Source organism: Trichosurus vulpecula, chromosome 8 (genome assembly GCF_011100635.1).
Source record: "Trichosurus vulpecula isolate mTriVul1 chromosome 8, mTriVul1.pri, whole genome shotgun sequence".
NCBI classification, from domain to species: domain Eukaryota; kingdom Metazoa; phylum Chordata; class Mammalia; order Diprotodontia; family Phalangeridae; genus Trichosurus; species Trichosurus vulpecula.
Genome location: NC_050580.1, coordinates 131652021 through 131669571, shown reverse-complemented (window position 1 = coordinate 131669571; position 17551 = coordinate 131652021). Strand labels below are relative to the sequence as shown.

At 35.8% G+C, this 17551-nt stretch overlaps 1 protein-coding gene across 5 annotated transcripts in view; it reads right to left on the bottom strand.

Moving 5' to 3' along the window:
* MCTP2 (multiple C2 and transmembrane domain containing 2) overlaps nt 1-17551 on the bottom strand; it is a 214555-nt gene that overhangs the window by 49580 nt on the left and 147424 nt on the right. The window contains exon 12 of one of the 5 annotated variants that reach the window (XM_036735249.1): nt 10211-10258. The exons of the other annotated variants lie outside the window; for them this stretch is intronic. Within the exon in view, the coding sequence (XP_036591144.1) occupies nt 10226-10258 (33 nt within the window). The 3' untranslated portion in view covers nt 10211-10225. Of the gene's footprint in view, nt 1-10210; nt 10259-17551 lie in introns of those variants that run through there. 5 annotated transcript variants of the gene reach the window in all.

The window sequence follows — 17551 nt, the reverse complement described above, 5'->3', positions numbered from 1 at the left end:
GCAAGAAAAATAAAGAAAATGAAAAAAAAATGTTTCAATCTGCACTCCTTGTTCATTAGCTCTTGCTCTCTCTCTCTGGAACTGGATAGCATTCTTTGTCATTATTCCTATGGAATTGTCATTGATTATCATACTGATCAGAGTAGCTAAGTTTCACAATTGGTTATCATTACAATATTGCTATTACTGTATACAATGTTCTCCCTTGTTCTGCTCACTTCACTTTATATCAGTTCATATAAGTCTTCCCATATTTTTCCGGAACTATCTCCTTCGGCACTTCCTACGGTACAATAGTATGCGAACACAATATATACCACAACTTGTTCAGTTTCCTTTTTTTTAATCTCTTTGGGAAACAGACCTAGTAGTGGTATTGCTGGGTGAAAGGGTATGCATAGTTTTATAGATATTTGGGCACAGTTGCAAATCGTTCTCCAGAATGGTTGGATAAGTTCACAACTCCACCAGTTGTATGCTAGCGTATCTATTTTTCCAATATTTCTTTCTGCTTCTAATGTTTTCCCTGCTTATGTTTAAGGTCTTTGGGTTTTCTTCTTTTCTTCTGACTCTATCCTCTTTAATGGCAGTTTCCTTAGGGGCTAGCTCTCAAAACCTCTCATTCCCCTTTCACACTGGACAATTCAGTTTCCCAGTCTAGGTCTTTGCCTCAGGTGACTTATGTGTGGACAGAACTGGCCCCAGCTGGTTATTGAACTCTCTCCCTCAGGCTTAGTGGAGTGATTCAACGCTGACCACATATCCCCTCTTCCACCTCCCTTATAACCTGCCCCTTGCCCACCACACACAAATGCTCCTGACCTGGTGTCTTGGCCCTCTCCCCCATTCCTCCGTTTTCTGTTCCTACTACTGACAGTTCAGAGCTTTGCAGTGCTGGTGCTGGCTATCTTTTGGGGCCCCCAGCAAGGTTCTGCTCGGTTTCTTGCAGCCCAAAAAAACTTCTGCAGCATGGAGCAGGGTCTCCATGGCACTGGAAAAAGGGAGGGGTGACCAGAATGTGGAATTGGGTTTTGTTTCAAGCCTGAGTGTGGATACTTGGCTCAGCTAGTACAATTCTGCTGCCAGTAGTGTGGACAGTGAGATAGGGGTGCTGAGTGAACTTAGGGTAGGTGTCAGCTTTTTTAACCTTCTTTTGGATTCTAGACCAGGTAGATAACTGGAGTTGCTTTATCTTTGGTATAATTTCTGTTCCGGTGAGCTTAGAAGTTTGAGAGGTCGTGGGGATTAAAGAAAAATATCCACTCCTCCATCTTGCTGCTCCCATGAACTGGTACTCCCAGGAATACAAAACTGAAACAGACCCTGACTTTATGGAGCTTACATTCTATCAGAATCATTCCTCTGTAAAGAAGCAGCCTCTATGATGGCAGCAATGGAAATAAAGATGAAGATGATACATGAAATGTGCTTTGTCAACCAGAGGCAAAGTAGCACTGTTATTGGTGGGTGGGGAGAAGGGGAGATGAAATGACAAGTGCATTTAGCTAAAGAAGAAGCAAAATCTTAAACCCTTTAATAACCTCTTAAAGTATCACTGTATTCAGGCAGTGTCATACTAAAGGCCTGCTAACCATTAAAGTGCCGTAGTCTGGGAGGAAGGAGATTCATTGCGGTATAAATACATGATTAATCATTGTATAGATCATCACTATATCCTGTATAAAAGTGCATAAATAAGGGCACAAAGGGGTATACTTCAGAAGCTATCTGACCATATGGATTCAAAACTTCCACAAGAGAAAAGCAAAGTAAAGAGTAACAAGAAAATTGTGGTAACCTTTAGATTAGAGGGTACCCTTATATATTGGATCCAAAGCCAATTAAAGAAAGGGAAAAATGCCATAAAGTAAATGCAGCTGACCTTTTCTGATGGATGAATTTGGTATGGCAACACAACAGTTAGCAAACCATGACATTGCCGGAGAGTTTTGCAGTATTTTCAAAGCATTCATTTCTGAGAAACCTCTAACCCCTAACTTCCAAACTCTTTCTACTTCCACTCTAGGATGATCTACAACCAAGGAGTTTTGTAAGGATGTCCCACCAGTAACACAAATTCAACATGTTCCAACCAAAATCACCACCTTTCCCCCATAATTTCTTCTTTTTCTCGACTTTCCTATTTTTATCATTAATATCTACCATTTCCAGTCAACCATCATAAAGACTCCTTGTTTTCTTTGAGTTTTCTTTCTCTCTCTTTTCTCATATCCAAATTTCTACCAATTTTATCTCCAAAAGCTTTCTAACAGGTTGTCTCTACTTTCTAGTATCAGCTCTCCTTGCAATCAGGCTCAACTATTGTGAAAATCTCCTACTGAGTATCCCCATGTCCAGTCACTAACTTCTCCAATCCATCCTTTTTGTGATTGCCAGAAAAATCAGCTTTATGCAAAAATGTAAGCATATCACTCTTCTACACCCCAACCTTTGTTGATTCCCTGGTGATTACCACATAAAGTCAAAAGTCTTTCTCTGGCATTCAAGCTCCCTAATAGCCTGGCATCACACGATTTTTGCTCTCCTGTTATACTGTGCTCTATGATACATAGTCAAATATGACTGGCCACTGTTCTCCATATACCTCCACAGGTTACTCATGTATTGGTTCATGGCGTTCTCTATCCCTGGAATACTCTTTCCAACCCCACTATTTCCATTGCCGCCTACTGAAAACTTTCCCATCTTTTATGATTTGATGATACTGCCAGTACAAACATGAATTTTCCCCTATTCCCTCCACCTGTTGGAAGGCACCTCAAAGGCCATTTTAACCAAATTGTTTTTGGACCTTGGATTCTGACTTGGTTACTTACTCCCTACATGACTTGTGCTAAATTATTTCCTTCTCTCTGAATTTCGCTTTCCTTATCTGTGAAGGGAAGAAGTTGGAGTAGATCATCTCTGAGGTTTATTCTTGCTCGAAATTCTGTGATACATCTTATAGGCTTGCAGAGCACTTGGTCTTTTATTTCTTTTCTGCTCTTAGTATATTGTTTTGTAATATATCGTTGGTATAGATTTCACAATTCCTTTTAGGGAAGAAAACATGTCTTAATTTCTCTAAATGCCCTGAAGTGCCTCATGAAATGCCTTGCATATAGTAGGTGCTTGATAAATATTTGCTGAATTGCACTGGACATAATAGAGTTAATGATTACAGATTTAGAAGAGAAAATACCAAATGCTGGTAAATATATCACATGCAAAGCTACTATGCTAATAAAAGGAATAGGGATAGAGACTATGTCTGTGATTTCATTGTCACAGGAGGCTGATTCCTTGGTAGGTTATGCCCTCTACCAATTTAGGTTGGACTCCTCTCTGAAATTTTTAGTCTTAGAAAGTTGGCTAGAACACTAATAAGAGGTCAAGTGACTTGCTCAGGGTCACATAACCTATTGTTGTAGCACAGGCCAGGGCTGCCTGACTCCAAGGCTTGCTCTGTATTTACCATGACATACTCTCATACTAATTATATTAAAAAAACTGGTTATAAAATAAGGCAGACATACCCTACTTTAATAAAATCTAAATATACAAAAAAGTGTGTCACATCATGAAATAACCCTTACAAAGGATATACCACAGGGGTAGGTTAACTTGCTTATGGCATTAGTAAGTTTAAAATGTAATTGATTTACTAAGATGTAAATGAAAGACATGATGATGATGATGGTGATAATGATTATGATAATGGTAATAATGATAATGATGATACATAATCAACATGTTAATTCTTATGGGGATTTATCATAAATCAAAGTATATCTGTGTAAGCATATGGCAAATAATTGGGCAGCTCTGCAAGAAACTTAAGAGCCCAATAATTTCAATATATTAGCCTTATAGGAAAGTTAAATATTTTTATTTTCTTAAACCTGTACAAATTTCTAAGAAAATTAGGATCTTCCTTCATACTTTGCTTCTACTTCATAGTTCTCCCACCTCTCCCTTTCTTTCTTACTTCAAACACACTTATGCAAATCATCAGTGATTTAGTTTATCATCTTTTATACTTGAGAAGTGTTGAGTTAGGCACTATGAGGAATTGAGAAGAGAATATGACATTATCAAGTGCCTTCTAGTTTATAATCTGGTCAAGGAGACAAGGCTATGACAAGTTATATCTTCATAAAAGATTCAAAAAAATTTAAGAAAACCACAAAGACAAACAAAGCAGAGCATGACTAACTGCCAAAATATTATACGAATAACCATAACTGTTATGGGAGCTGGGAAGGAGGAGAGAAATCTCCAGAAGGATTGGCAAGAGAAAGTTTTGGAGACTTTTTTTCATTTGGGTCTTGAAGGGTATAGAGAATTTCAATAGATTCATTCAATAGATAAGAGGGAGGAGCACATTCTAGGCAAATGATCCAATGGAGATGGCATACTAAGGTATTTTAGCTGGAGTTAAAGATATATGTTGGGAAATAGGAGAATATAAGACTATAATGGTAGGTTGGTTCAGACTGCAGACTGCCATGACTGTTAGGCTGAGGTTTTTTTTTTTACTTTATCCTATAGGAAATAGAGAGTCAGTGAAGATTTGGGTAACGTAATCATGGCAGAATTTTAGGAAGCATTGTAGAATAGGAATTAGAAAGATTAAAGGCTGGACACTGAGAGACCGGGTAGGAATATATTGAAGCAGCATAGATGTAAAGTAGCACAATTACAAATTTAGGTGATAGTTCAATGGGAAGGAAAAGGAAAGGATAGATTAGACGTTATAAAGAATAACTCACCAGTTTTTTTGATTGATTGAATATGGTATAGGAGAAGGGAAGGGAAGAGAAAATAAAATATCAAAGATGATTACAAGTCATTCAGTTTGGAAGACCTGGAGATCAGTGGCACCATTACAAACCTGGAGAGGCCATATTTTGTGGTGGTAAGGTGGAAAATGGGTATCATCATCATCATCATTTCCACTTCCATTTCCATAGAAGTTCATAGTACAAATTTCCTCACAAAATAATATAGGATAGTACAAGTATTATTATCTTAATTTTATAGATGAGGAAACTGAGCCAAGTGACTTGCTCATAGTCAGAGAGCTATGCAATGTCAGAGCTTGGAGGATGATGAGTTCAATTTTAGACATGTTAGCTTAAGATGAAAACAGCATGCAGTTGTGACAGTAGAGGAAATTCCCCAAAGAAGAGGTTATATACATACGTATATATATATATATATATATGAAAAAGTTCTTTGTGAAGGATGTTACACTCAAGGGACTAGAAGGAAAAAAGGAGTTAGTGAAGAAGACAGAAGGAGCAGTCATAGCAATAGGAAGAAATTCAGGTTAGTATAGAACCATAGTAGCGAAGGAGGAGAAAGTTTGAAGGAGGCAATGAGAACTCAAAAATTTCATTAAAACTGACACTGAGGATGTTATTAATGACTTTCAGGAATATAGTTTCAGTAGAGTAGATGTTGTAGAAGCTAGATTAAGTTAAGAAGAATGTGAGGGGAAAATTGTAGTGGGATATATATACATACATATATACATACATACATATATATATATATATGATTTTTTTGAGAAGATTTTCAACAATAGGAACAAGAATAATAGTAAAGTATCTAAAGAGTCATTATAATCAAATGGGATTTAAAAAAAAACTAGGTGAGACCTGTACATATTCATAGGTAGTTTAAGAGAAAAATGGATATGAAGAATTGAAGAAACTGACAATTAACAAGATGTAGGAGAAGGTATGATTCAGGGTACAGATAGATGCTAACCATGGAAAAGAGGAAGGTTACCCCTTAGTTAATGGTCAATAAACACTTATTATGCACCTACTATGTGACAACCAATGGTAGGTGAAGTTAGCTAGAAAGGTCTGGGGCCTCTATAGAGACAGGCCTTGGGAAGAGTTCATTGCTCTACCCTCTAAACCCCCAATCAGAGAGGAGAGGCAAGTGAGGGTGCTGAGGAGGTACTGAGTATCAAAGTGAATCAGTCTCCAAAATAATGAGACTTCAGGTGACAAACCTATCCCGAGGAAGATATGGTATTTGTGGAGCTGAAGTCAAGCAGAGCACGTAAAGCAGTTTTTACATAGATGGGAACAGAGAAAAGACGTATAAAGGAACAAAACTGAAAAAAAAATTGATTTACTTTATTAGAAATTTTTTCTTCCATCAAACATAAATTTGAATCTTCTGTTTATTGTACTTTAATATTCATTATTTGTTTAATGAAACTCATAATACATTTAAATCTGGCTCCTATAGTTTATTACATATCTTCCATTTAGCCTAGTCTGTATTTTCTTAAGATCAAAAATTTAGGACTGGAAGGAATTTTAGAAGTAATTGAATGTGAGTGACCTTCTTATTTTACAGGTGAAAAAGCTAATGGACTGAGAAGTTTTGATTTGCTCCAGATCACATAGGTAATAAGTATCTGAGACAGCATCTGAACTCAGGGCTTTCTGAATCTAAGTTCAGTGTTCTACATGCTATATGTCCTGCTTGCCTACCAAGCTAACTAGCCGCTTAAAGGACATCCGAAGGATTGGTCAGTAAATGTTCAATGAAGGAAGAATCTCTATATTGGCGTTAGGAGTCTCGTAGGCAAAACTGTTTTTCCCCCTCTAATCTTTTTTTTTTCTATTTTAGGGTAGGCGAAACCTAAAGTGTAGGTATTAAGCTGCTATCCTTTGTAGGTGATATGCTCCCCATTGGTACTGCTGTCAAATGTTATTGTGAAAAGCAAAAAACCACATCATTTTCATGGTAAAATGTTAACAAAAGTTTCTATAAATGAAAGAAATAATTCCCTCTTTTCTAGTACGTAGTCTAGGAATTTAAAAAAAAACACATAGATTCTAAGGATTAAATTTAAACTGTAGGGTTTTAGAATGTATTCTTCGACGTAGAAAAGTTTTTCTTGGCTACTATTTTTCCCTGGTGTATCCATAAAGTGGGGTGAATAGAAAAGGGAAAAATTGCTTTTAGCCTATATTCATACATACATTTCTAGTCAAATAATTAACATTTTCCCCTCTTCTGAATGGAAAACATTTGTTAATATGCCGACTATTCTAATTTTTTCCTCATGCTACTGACCACCATGTACTTTACATTTCTTGACAGTTTTATATAATTGAAAAAATCAAACAGTCGCCTATGGCATTATAAAAAATCCTTACCACACACAAAGCTAGGGGAACTAGTTTTAAACTAGAAAAGAAGAAAAAAAAGAAACTAAATGAAAGAATCAAAGCTGCCATGCATTGCTGCTGTTCTCTTTCCCCTAGCAAGGTCAGAGTTTCAGGTCTGGAATGGGAAGGTAAGTTTCTCATTATACATTTTCAGAGAAATTGATAATTGAGCAGTTGAAAGTCAGATTTGGGAGAAATACATCTTTCAAAATCTATCAGCAAGTTTTCTTCACTGATTAAAGGAATGGGGGTCAGGGGGAGTCACAATTTTATTTATTCCTGCTAAAGCTAAAGAGGTCAAGAAATATTCCTATTAAAGACACAGATAAATGTCTTCCTCACTTCAGGGACATAATTGTTAGTATTGTAGGAAACATCCATGGTAAAAGTCAGATGGGGCTTTAATTAGACTCTAAATGGAAAAAAAGTATTCGAGAGAAATGTTCTTTGACTTTGGTCAAATGAACATCAGCTTACAGTTGTGACTAAAAGTTTCAACGTGACACTTAGAAGACTCCCTCATGTTCATAGTAAAGATTAGATCTGAATGAAGAGGGAAGAAAACAGCTCACCCCCTATAATAAAGTGTGTATAGAATTAGCATTAGTACAGTAATAGAGTACTGTAGTTTGATGTATTGTCATTTTACTCGATTTTTTAAAAAATTAAAATAATTGAGAATGCAAGGTCCAAATTAGGTATGGACAAGTTCTATTTACATCTGTATTCTTAAAACAGACCAGGGTTCATTCTTTCAGGATACCACCAATCTGCTTAGAGTAGGATATTATTTGTAGCAAAGTATAAATCCAACTGGGAATGGATATCAAGGTTCTCTTAGATGTTTGCCTAATATTACAATATATTAGCTACTGGGGTCATAGTAAGAGTTAATAAAAATACGTTGCAAGTGAGCCACATGTACCACATGTAACATTTTAAAAAAGAAAGAAAAGAAATGACCCCAAAGCCACCGTTTGAATATATTTTGAGGGACCATAAGATTGCATACATCCTACCTCTCTAAACAGTGGCCCAAAGGTAGTAGTCCAGAGCTTTTTTCTTCTCAAAATCAAGATGTCCACCATGATGAAACATTAAAAAAATACGTGCATGCACATCTACATAATTGTCTTTTCCAAACAAAACTTCATTTTTTGGCCTATTAAATTAAGTTCAAGTTATGTAATGCATAATGAAGGTACGAAAATCTGCTAAGATAAAATAATAATCAATAACATTTTAATATCTTAAATTTCAAATAAGAAAGTTTGATAATATGAATAGAAAATAAAGAACTTTCAGCTCTGGGGTTTCTAAGATCAGATGCTTTTAAGTACAGAATGGAAATATTTTAAAAGGCCCTTTAAAACCGCGAGGCAGATGTTCAGGTAAAACCAAAGCCAGAAGATTGTTTATTTTAATAAAGCCATTATATGTGCAGCCCCAAATTAGGAATGGCAGTGAGGCCAGGGGATGTCTAAACCATCACCACCTGTTTGCCCTGAAAATCAATTAAAGTCACACTATCACAGCAATCCCTTCCTAGCCAATAAAACTTATACAGCTTTACCGTGAGACTTTAGGTGCTCTGAGGGAATGTGCTTGAAACCTAAATCCTTAGTCTCACATTACTTTGCTACTCACATTAATATGAGCTAACCACTGTAAAACTGGCCTTCAGGGGGTGGTGGTAGGAATGGGAGGGAGCAAGAGAGGAAAGGAAGGAGAGGAAAAAAGGAGAGCAAAGGAAAGAAATATACACTATAATTGCTTTCATACTGTGGATCATACCACCACTCTGAATTCCAATAATTCTTCCAAAGACTCAATCCTATTTTTTAAGGCAAGAAAAAAAATTAAAAATCCTTCACAGCAGAATTCTGTTCTACATATTCTTTGCTACAGAACAGATCCAACTTTACAAGTTGAAAGCAAGGGCAGTAGAGACATCCCAAGTGTTTTAGTAATTAAACGAATATGCATAATGAACCATATGCCCAAAGGGCCTGTTCTTCATGTGGGCCAGATTTTTGTTTGAATTTTTAATTTTTATATACAGATGAAACATTCAGTGTAATACACCAACAGTGTGAGATAACATGCAATATGAAAAAGTGAGAGGGAACTGTCCGTGCGAGAGAATGATCAGGATATACTAGACAAATTCTCCTCTTAGATTTTGATTCAAATGTGTTTTTCCCCCTCCAGCAATTGTTCTAGTCATCTGCTCAGAGTCTTCATAAGAGACACATAAAGAATACACTGACAGCTTTATACAGTATGACTAAAATACAGTGCCATCAGTGGAAAAGTGTGAAAATCCCATGGGACAAACAAGGGTTCCCTGCCCCCCCCCCCTTTAACATCCTGGTACACTCACTAACCAGGCTACCATTTTGAGGAATCCTCTCAGCTTTTATTGAAACTTAGACATAACTTTGCATATTTTAGGTTATATTTATTAGAGATTTCAAACTGTTATAAGTGGAAATTCTTGTCTCAATGGAAATAATAGTTCCAACTACATATTTTAGTAAAAAAAAATCCATGTAATATTATTGTCAACCCCTTTGTACTCTGATTAGGCTACATGTATGGTTTTACAGAATTGAATATTCTTAAATTCCTATTAAGAAAAACTTTAAAAAATCTTCTTATACAACTAAATATGAATTAAAGGCATTGAAGGTCTATGTTATGAGTTATAATTATACAAACACAAGGAATGTTAGGTCAGAAAACAGCTATTGCAAGATGCAAACATACAAAGCAGAATAAAAAATTCCCTAATAAAAAGAGGAAGCAGGTTTTAAGATGTGCTTATACAACATTTTCAATTTACAATGACATTCCAGCCAAATGTTACCAACTTCCAAGAGCAGTTTGGTCTTCTGCCTGCCAAATTTTGGATAAACTCTTGGCAATATAAACTACCACTGTAGGTTGTGTTTTTAAATGAGGGTTCAAGTTCACCAGTCTCATAATCTGCCTCCTTCTCGCCTTCTCCCTGTTCCACCCCTTCATTCAGTCTTCTTAGTTTTTACTGAAATAACCTAAATGCAAAATGACAGACTGGAAGTTATGGAGTGGAAAGCAGGTCATGAAAACAAATCTGGTCAGAAGTAAAATTAAAGCCTAAGACTTAAAAAAAAAACCCTCCCATTTTTCAACCTAGAGGTGCTATCTTTTCACAATGTAAACAATACAAATGGAATGTAAAATGTGAAATCTCCCTCTCTAGGAGATTTGGAGAGAAAAATAACTGAGCTGTAAATAATGTCACTCATTGCTTTGAGTCCTAATTCAGGGTTATACTTTTGTAACTGGCTGGGTTACTTGATCTAGTGGTCTCAGTGGAAAGACAGATAAACTTCAACTGTAGTCAGAAGACAAAAATTGACAAGAAGCATCACCTTTCCTGACTGTTTAAATCCTTTAAGGAAGTGTTGGAGCAATTAGAGAGGGAGTCTAATCTTTGCAGAGTGCATTAACACTCTCTGACCTCACAGACAATAGATCAGACCTCAGACACATAATGCTTCCCTAAGGCTTTTTAGCCTGAGCTTTTGATCTCATAGTTACTAGGTATGTCCTGCTTCACTTAAATCCAATTCACTTGCAAGTCATGATATCACTTTCCTGATGTCATGGTCCTCTTCAAGAATAAGGACCAACAACAACAGCAACAACTCTGTATGTGTTACTATAGGTATCAGGCTACTACATGTCCACTTTTTCTATGTTGGTGCTCTCACCATTTTTGAATACTAACAGAGGAATTTACTGCAACCCACCACGGTGTGGTGTATATATATATATATATATATATATATATATATATATATATATATATATATACACACATATGCTCACTCACACAGACACACAATCATCAGCAGAATCTCACATTATTAACCAATTTGTTTCTGTTCTTCTGATTATAAAAGGTGGTCCAAAAAAGTGACCCATTAACTAATACTTCTTGGTCCTTTGATAACCATATGGGTTGTACTAGTAGTAATGACAGATTCATTTTAAAGTGTTGGATAAAGAACTCTCTAATATGCAGAAGACAGGAAGTGGGAAGGGGGAATCAGGAGGAGGAAAGAAGAATCCTGTACTGTGAGCTTTTACATTTTCATCTACTCTGTAGGTCACTCTTGTTCCACAGGATGCTCTAGTCAGGCAATAACCTATTTCCTGATGAACACATCCTGTTCCAACTGCTAATCTCACTGTGTAAGCTTTGCTTTTACCATTTATTATAAACATGTTCAAGAACTGCTTACCACTATATATTTTTTAATGGATTAGATTTTGGTCAGCTGCTAAAAGGGTAGAATACTGGATATTCTTTATACAAAGGCTGTAAAATGGATTTTCAAACAGGTCACCTTACCTTCCATTCTTCTCCCTTTATAAGTAATCAAAATGAGAGCTGACAAAGTATATAAATAAAGCCAAGGATCCTCCCCCTGCCCCCATATTAGAAAATTATAGATCTCTTGATATGGATTACAAGACTCTTTTGGATTTGAACTATATACCAATGGATTGTGAAATGTTTAGAGGCCTCTAAGATAGAAATTCACATAATTTGCACAAGATCATCACACTTGTCAGTTGATGACACTATGCATCTAAAGCCTTAGAGCATTTATACCAAAATAATTATATCTTCCTAGAATCAACACATTTCCTCTAGTAAATGTTCATTGTAAAGGTTTTCAAATTAGCAGGAAAATAAAACTACTGAAAATTGGCTTTACATCTAAGCAAATCATTTTGTAGTTAGTATTTTGAAACCCAAGCTGAAAAAAAGGCAAATGTAAATGTATAACAGAGAAAACAACTAATGGACTTCTGAAACTTAACTAGCAGAGAAGATGAAACTCATATGTGTTGAATATCCTAACTTTATAATGCTTGCTGTAGAAGACAAAAACAAGTAATAGAAAAGCTATACAATATCAAGAATGTATTTTCTATTTTTTGAAGGAAATCTTTAGTTGTATTTTCCCCCGCTGGTAAAATGGTTTTCTAGGAATTTTCAGTCACACTCAGATAAAAATAAACCCTAAAGAAGTAGCTAAGGAGGGAAATGCACTCTAGAAGCAATTGGATTTGATACAATGATTTGATCTGAGGGATTTTTTTTATTGTTATCCTTAAGCAACCTCATATCCAATAACAACGGACTTCCTTGAAGCTAAATCTCACCCCTGACATATGCATCAAATTTTAGCTCCAGGTGAAGAAAGCAAAAACAAAAGTATTAAAAAAAAGCTTTAAAATATGTTTGCCACATGAAATCTTCCCCCCCCCCCCCGTCTATGAAAATCAACAAGCTTTGTCAAATAGAACTCGAAAGAATCAGAAGAGAAAAGATTATAGCTATTTTATAATACACAAAATTTTGCCAGTGGTCAAGAAGTTTGCTAGGAGATGCTTGAGTAAAATTAAAAGAAATAGTTCAAATTAAAATCCTCAAGAAATAGCCTAGAGAAATATACAGCACAATGTTAGTCATTTATGAGATTCTATCGCCACCTACAGGATTTTTCTTCTTTCTGAAAACCTTATGATGTTTTGGTTATTCAATGCTCGGAAAATGATTTTAGAGAGAAGAAATTCAGTAAACTGGTTAGTTTTCTTTTGAAAACTATGGTGTTCTTATGTTGAAGGAAAAAAATAAGTTACCTGAATGTAAAATTAAAATTTCCAAGCAAATTATTTTGTATGAGTTGCTAGTGATAAGAGTGATAGATATGTACACATTGATATTAATTTGAAAACATGAGCTTTGTATGTAAAAGTTCCATAATAATAAAAATAAAAACACCTCATGTACTTCTACCAAAAGTATGTGCTTTAATAGTGTAGTACTTTGTATATTAGGTGCTATGTGATAACATGAAATGAGTGATAGTCTGAAATCAGGGAACCTGATTTCAAATTCCAGTTCAGCCTGCTACAACCTCAGTGGTATTGGGAAAGTCACAATTTCTCTTTGGGAATTTTTCTCACATTTAAAATGTGGGAGCAGAACTAGATAACCTCTGAAGTCCTTCTAAAACTATGATATTCTGGCATTCATATGTATTACTAAGTTAGTATTAAGGCATTTATTTTATTATATTATTGAAAGATATATTAAGTTTTCTGTGAAGAAGGTGTAGTCATTTCAATGCTGAATTTTCACAAAAATAGTTTCCTCATTTAATTTGGTAAGAAATACTATGCCTCAGTCAATTCAATTTTTCTCAACTTTTATTCCCTCATTTGTAAAATTCTACTACCTCTATGAGATCTTCTGAAAATTTAAAACAATATTATTATATAAGCTGTAGATATTATTATACTAAGTTGGCTAACTGAAAGACTTCTTGAAAAGATTATTTACAGACACATACCTGTAGAGTCTTAATTGGATTAATGCATTGGCTACAATAATGTAAATGAGAAGGTTACTAAAAGGAAGCCATATTCTATGTGACTGAAGAGCCAATGATGCTCCCAAGAGATCAAATGATCTACCAAGAGACAAAGACTACCAAGGCGGAATGTTGTCTACATGGTCACCATACCTATTGGTTGTTTTGCTTATTTTTTTCTTTGTTATAGAGGCAGTTCAATTTGGGGTGAGAGCATAATTTAGAAATGCCTATGCTATTAAAATAAAAGACATCAATTTATTTCAACAAAATTTAAAAAAACTTTTAAAAAAGATTAATTTATTGATCAGAAGATCAAGGATATATACATGTACACAAGTTTGTGATTAGTCAGACCGCAGTTTCTCCCATGTGACACACCAGTACCTCGGGGTAAAGTTGTTCAATATTATAAAAAAGTATGGTCAGCAAGCATGGTGGGGGGGGGAGGGGCAGAAATTTAGGACATTGGAAGAGAAGGAATATTTCTATCGGGTCAACAAAATCAACCACCACCTTCTTCTGTAGTAGCTCATAAGCTTAGAGGAAAATCATAATTGTATTTTTTTAATTGTCAGAAAGGTATGAGACAGAATGAACAATAATAAAAATATGCAACATTTTCACAGGGCTTTAAGGTTTGCAATGTACCTTAAATATATTATTTCATGTGATCCTCACAATAGCCCAGTGACATAAGACATTGAACTGAGAATCAAGAGAGGAATTTGAATTCTGACTCTCTTCCTATGAAGTTATATAACTTTCACCTGGAATTTAATCCCATTGGGCCTCAATTTCTTTGTCTGTAAAATGATGATATTAGATTAGATCTCTAAGGTCCTGCAAGCTGTGACATCTTCTGGTTCTATACTTTTTCTCAAACTAAAGCAGCATTTTGTTGGAGTTTTTTTTAAACATAAGTCAATTTAAACTGTGTGTGATCTTTTGCCTGGCAAAACCAAGTGTCCTTGACAATGAGCTAAAAGATAGAATTAAAAGAACTTGTAAAGAAATGGAAACGTATCCTATTTAAACACTAGGCTGAAATCTTAAGGGCAAGGCAAGGAGGTAGAGGGAAGTAAAAATTATTTGTGCTGAGAAAATAGTCACAACTGTTTTCTGAAACTGAAAAATAAATTGTGAAAGTTTTATAGGTGTATATGTATACACACACACATACATACATATGTATATGTGTATATATGTATGTATGTGTGTATGTATAAAATCACAAATTAATTAATCCTATCTACTTTGGTATTGGTTAAATCTTGCATGTATTTTTTTAAAGCAAATGAATAATTAGCATGAGGCAATTAGCCAACCTTCTTCAATATTAGATCCATAGCTGCAATTGAAGGATAGAGGAAGGATATAAAGGCATCATAAATCAAATAGCCAAAGCATAATACGCTATAGTAAACTCTAACCAGACCACAAAGAGGGCTTCCCTTCTCTTCATAAACATCAGATCAGGCAGCTGAAATTATTACTGAGGCTCTCTGGTAACTGTCACCTGTGGTGGGTATAATTACAGGCTACCGCAGCAAGCACGCCCACATCATACAGCTATAAAAGAACCTGCGGCTTGCCAAGACCAGGCAGACAATGGAGAACACACACGCCACCTGACGAGAGCCCAAAAAGATCAGCCAGGGAGACTAATAAAAATGACAGCTTAGAAACAAACGACAAAGCTCTGACCACAAAAAAGGCAATATCGAATTAGCTAGAAAGGTAAGTGCTGAGCATCGTTCTTCAACAGGTCACAACCCATGCAGGAAATCAGTTATGGCTGTTTTCACACACACACACACACACACACACACACACACACACACACACGAGGTCTCTTTTTATTATTTCTAAATATTCTTTTTTCTCTTGCACAAAATATTTGCACACTTAGGTTCTGCACATAAAAACAGCTGGGGGAAACAAAATCTCTAATTCAGCTCTATAAGCAGGAAAAAAAACCCCAATAACAAACTAAAACCAAGTTTAGAGGATGGTCATATAGGTTATGGATTAACTGGCTGCTTTACATCTCCACCCCCTTAATGCTGCTATCTGCCTTTTGGCTATTTCTGTCCTAATTAGCACCACCACAGGGTGAGCAGGGTCAAGAAGAGGCCAGTAAAAATGCATATGAGTCTATTATTTGTGTTAGTACCTCCAGAGAGAAAGGTTGAAATTCAAGGCTAAGACGAAGTCCCTACAATATCTCAGCATTTTACTTATTGGTGTTGCCTTGTCTCTCTGACCACCTTTTGTGGGAGGTCTATCCCTCCCTTTCCCACATCATCCTCCCTGATGGATTCCTTCTGAGGTTATTTCCATTTACTCTATATATCTTGTATGCACCTAATTCTTTACAAGTTGTCTCCCCAATTAGAATGTAGGCTCCCTGAGGGCAGGAAGCATGTTTTTTGTGCCTTTCTTTATATCCCCAGTGCTTAGCACAGTGCCTGGCACATAGCTTATGCTTATTAAATGTTTTTTGACTGACTGATTATGATAGATTAAATTAGTACAAAAACATCTTTGGGGACATAGGAGGGAAGTCAATGTACTTTTCATCTTCCTATCTTTCCTCAGAGCCCAGTGTGGTTATTGTTAATAGTTGGCATCCTTGATGCCAATTTTCATAAGTACAAAACAGAATGAATAGAAAAAAGTAAAAATTACCAATTTTCCCCTCCATTCAGCCTTTAGTGTGATTTTCTTAAAATGTAGGTCCAACCATATCACTTCCTACTCAATAAACTCCCACGGCTACCTATTGCCTCCAGGATCAAATACTGATTTCTCTGGTTGGAGTTCAAAGCCCTTTATAATCTAGCCTCCTCCTAATTTTCTAGTTCTCCTATACCTTATCCCTCCTCACTTACTCTTCAATCTAGCGATACTGGCCTCCTTGATATTCCATGAATAGGACACTTCATCTTTCAGTTCTGGGCATTTTCTCTGGCTATTTCCCCATGCTGGAATGTTCTCCCTCCTCATCTTTGCCTCCTGTCTTCAACTAGCTTCCTTTAAGTTCCAAAAATCTCAATTACATGTCAACAAAAATTTTCAATGTTAGTTTTTTTTTTAATTTTAAGTTCCAAATTCTTTCCCTCCATTCTTCCTTTATCTCTTGTTGAGAAGGCAAACACTTTTACATAGATTATACATGTGAAGTCCTGCCAAACATTCCCTATTAGCCATGTTACAAAAGAAAGGGTAGACCAACCGCCCTGCCCCACGAAAAATAATAAAGAAAGTAAAAAAAAAGTATGCTTCAATCTGCACTTAGACTCCATTATGTCTTTCACTGGAAGTGGATAGCATTTTTTATCATAAATCCTTTGGAATTGTGTTGGATCATTATATTGCTGAGAATAGCTAAGTCATTCATATGTGATTATCATGACCATATTGCTGTAATGTTCTCCTGGTTCTGCTCATTGTAGATTGTACTTTGCAACAATTCCCAATCCCAAGTTTTTCTGAAAGCACCCTGCTGGTCATTTCTTATATCACAGTGGCATTTCATCACAATTATATACCATAACTTGTTCAGCCATTCTTTAATTGATGAGCATCCTCTCAATTTCCAATTCTTTGCCACACATAGGTCCTTGTACACATAGGTCCTTTTCCTTTTCCTTTGATCTCTTTGGTGTATAGATCTAGAAGTGGTATTGCTGGGTTAAAGGGTATGCACAGATTTGTAGCCCTTTGGGCACTGTTTCAAATTGCACCTCAGAATGTTGGATTAGTTCACTACTCTGCCAATAGTGCATTAGTGTCCATATTTTTCCATATCCCCCACAACATTTGTTATTTTCCTTTTCTGTTCCTTTTCATGTTAGGCAATCTGATTGGTGTGAGGTTGTAACTCAGAGTTGTTTTAATTTGCATTTC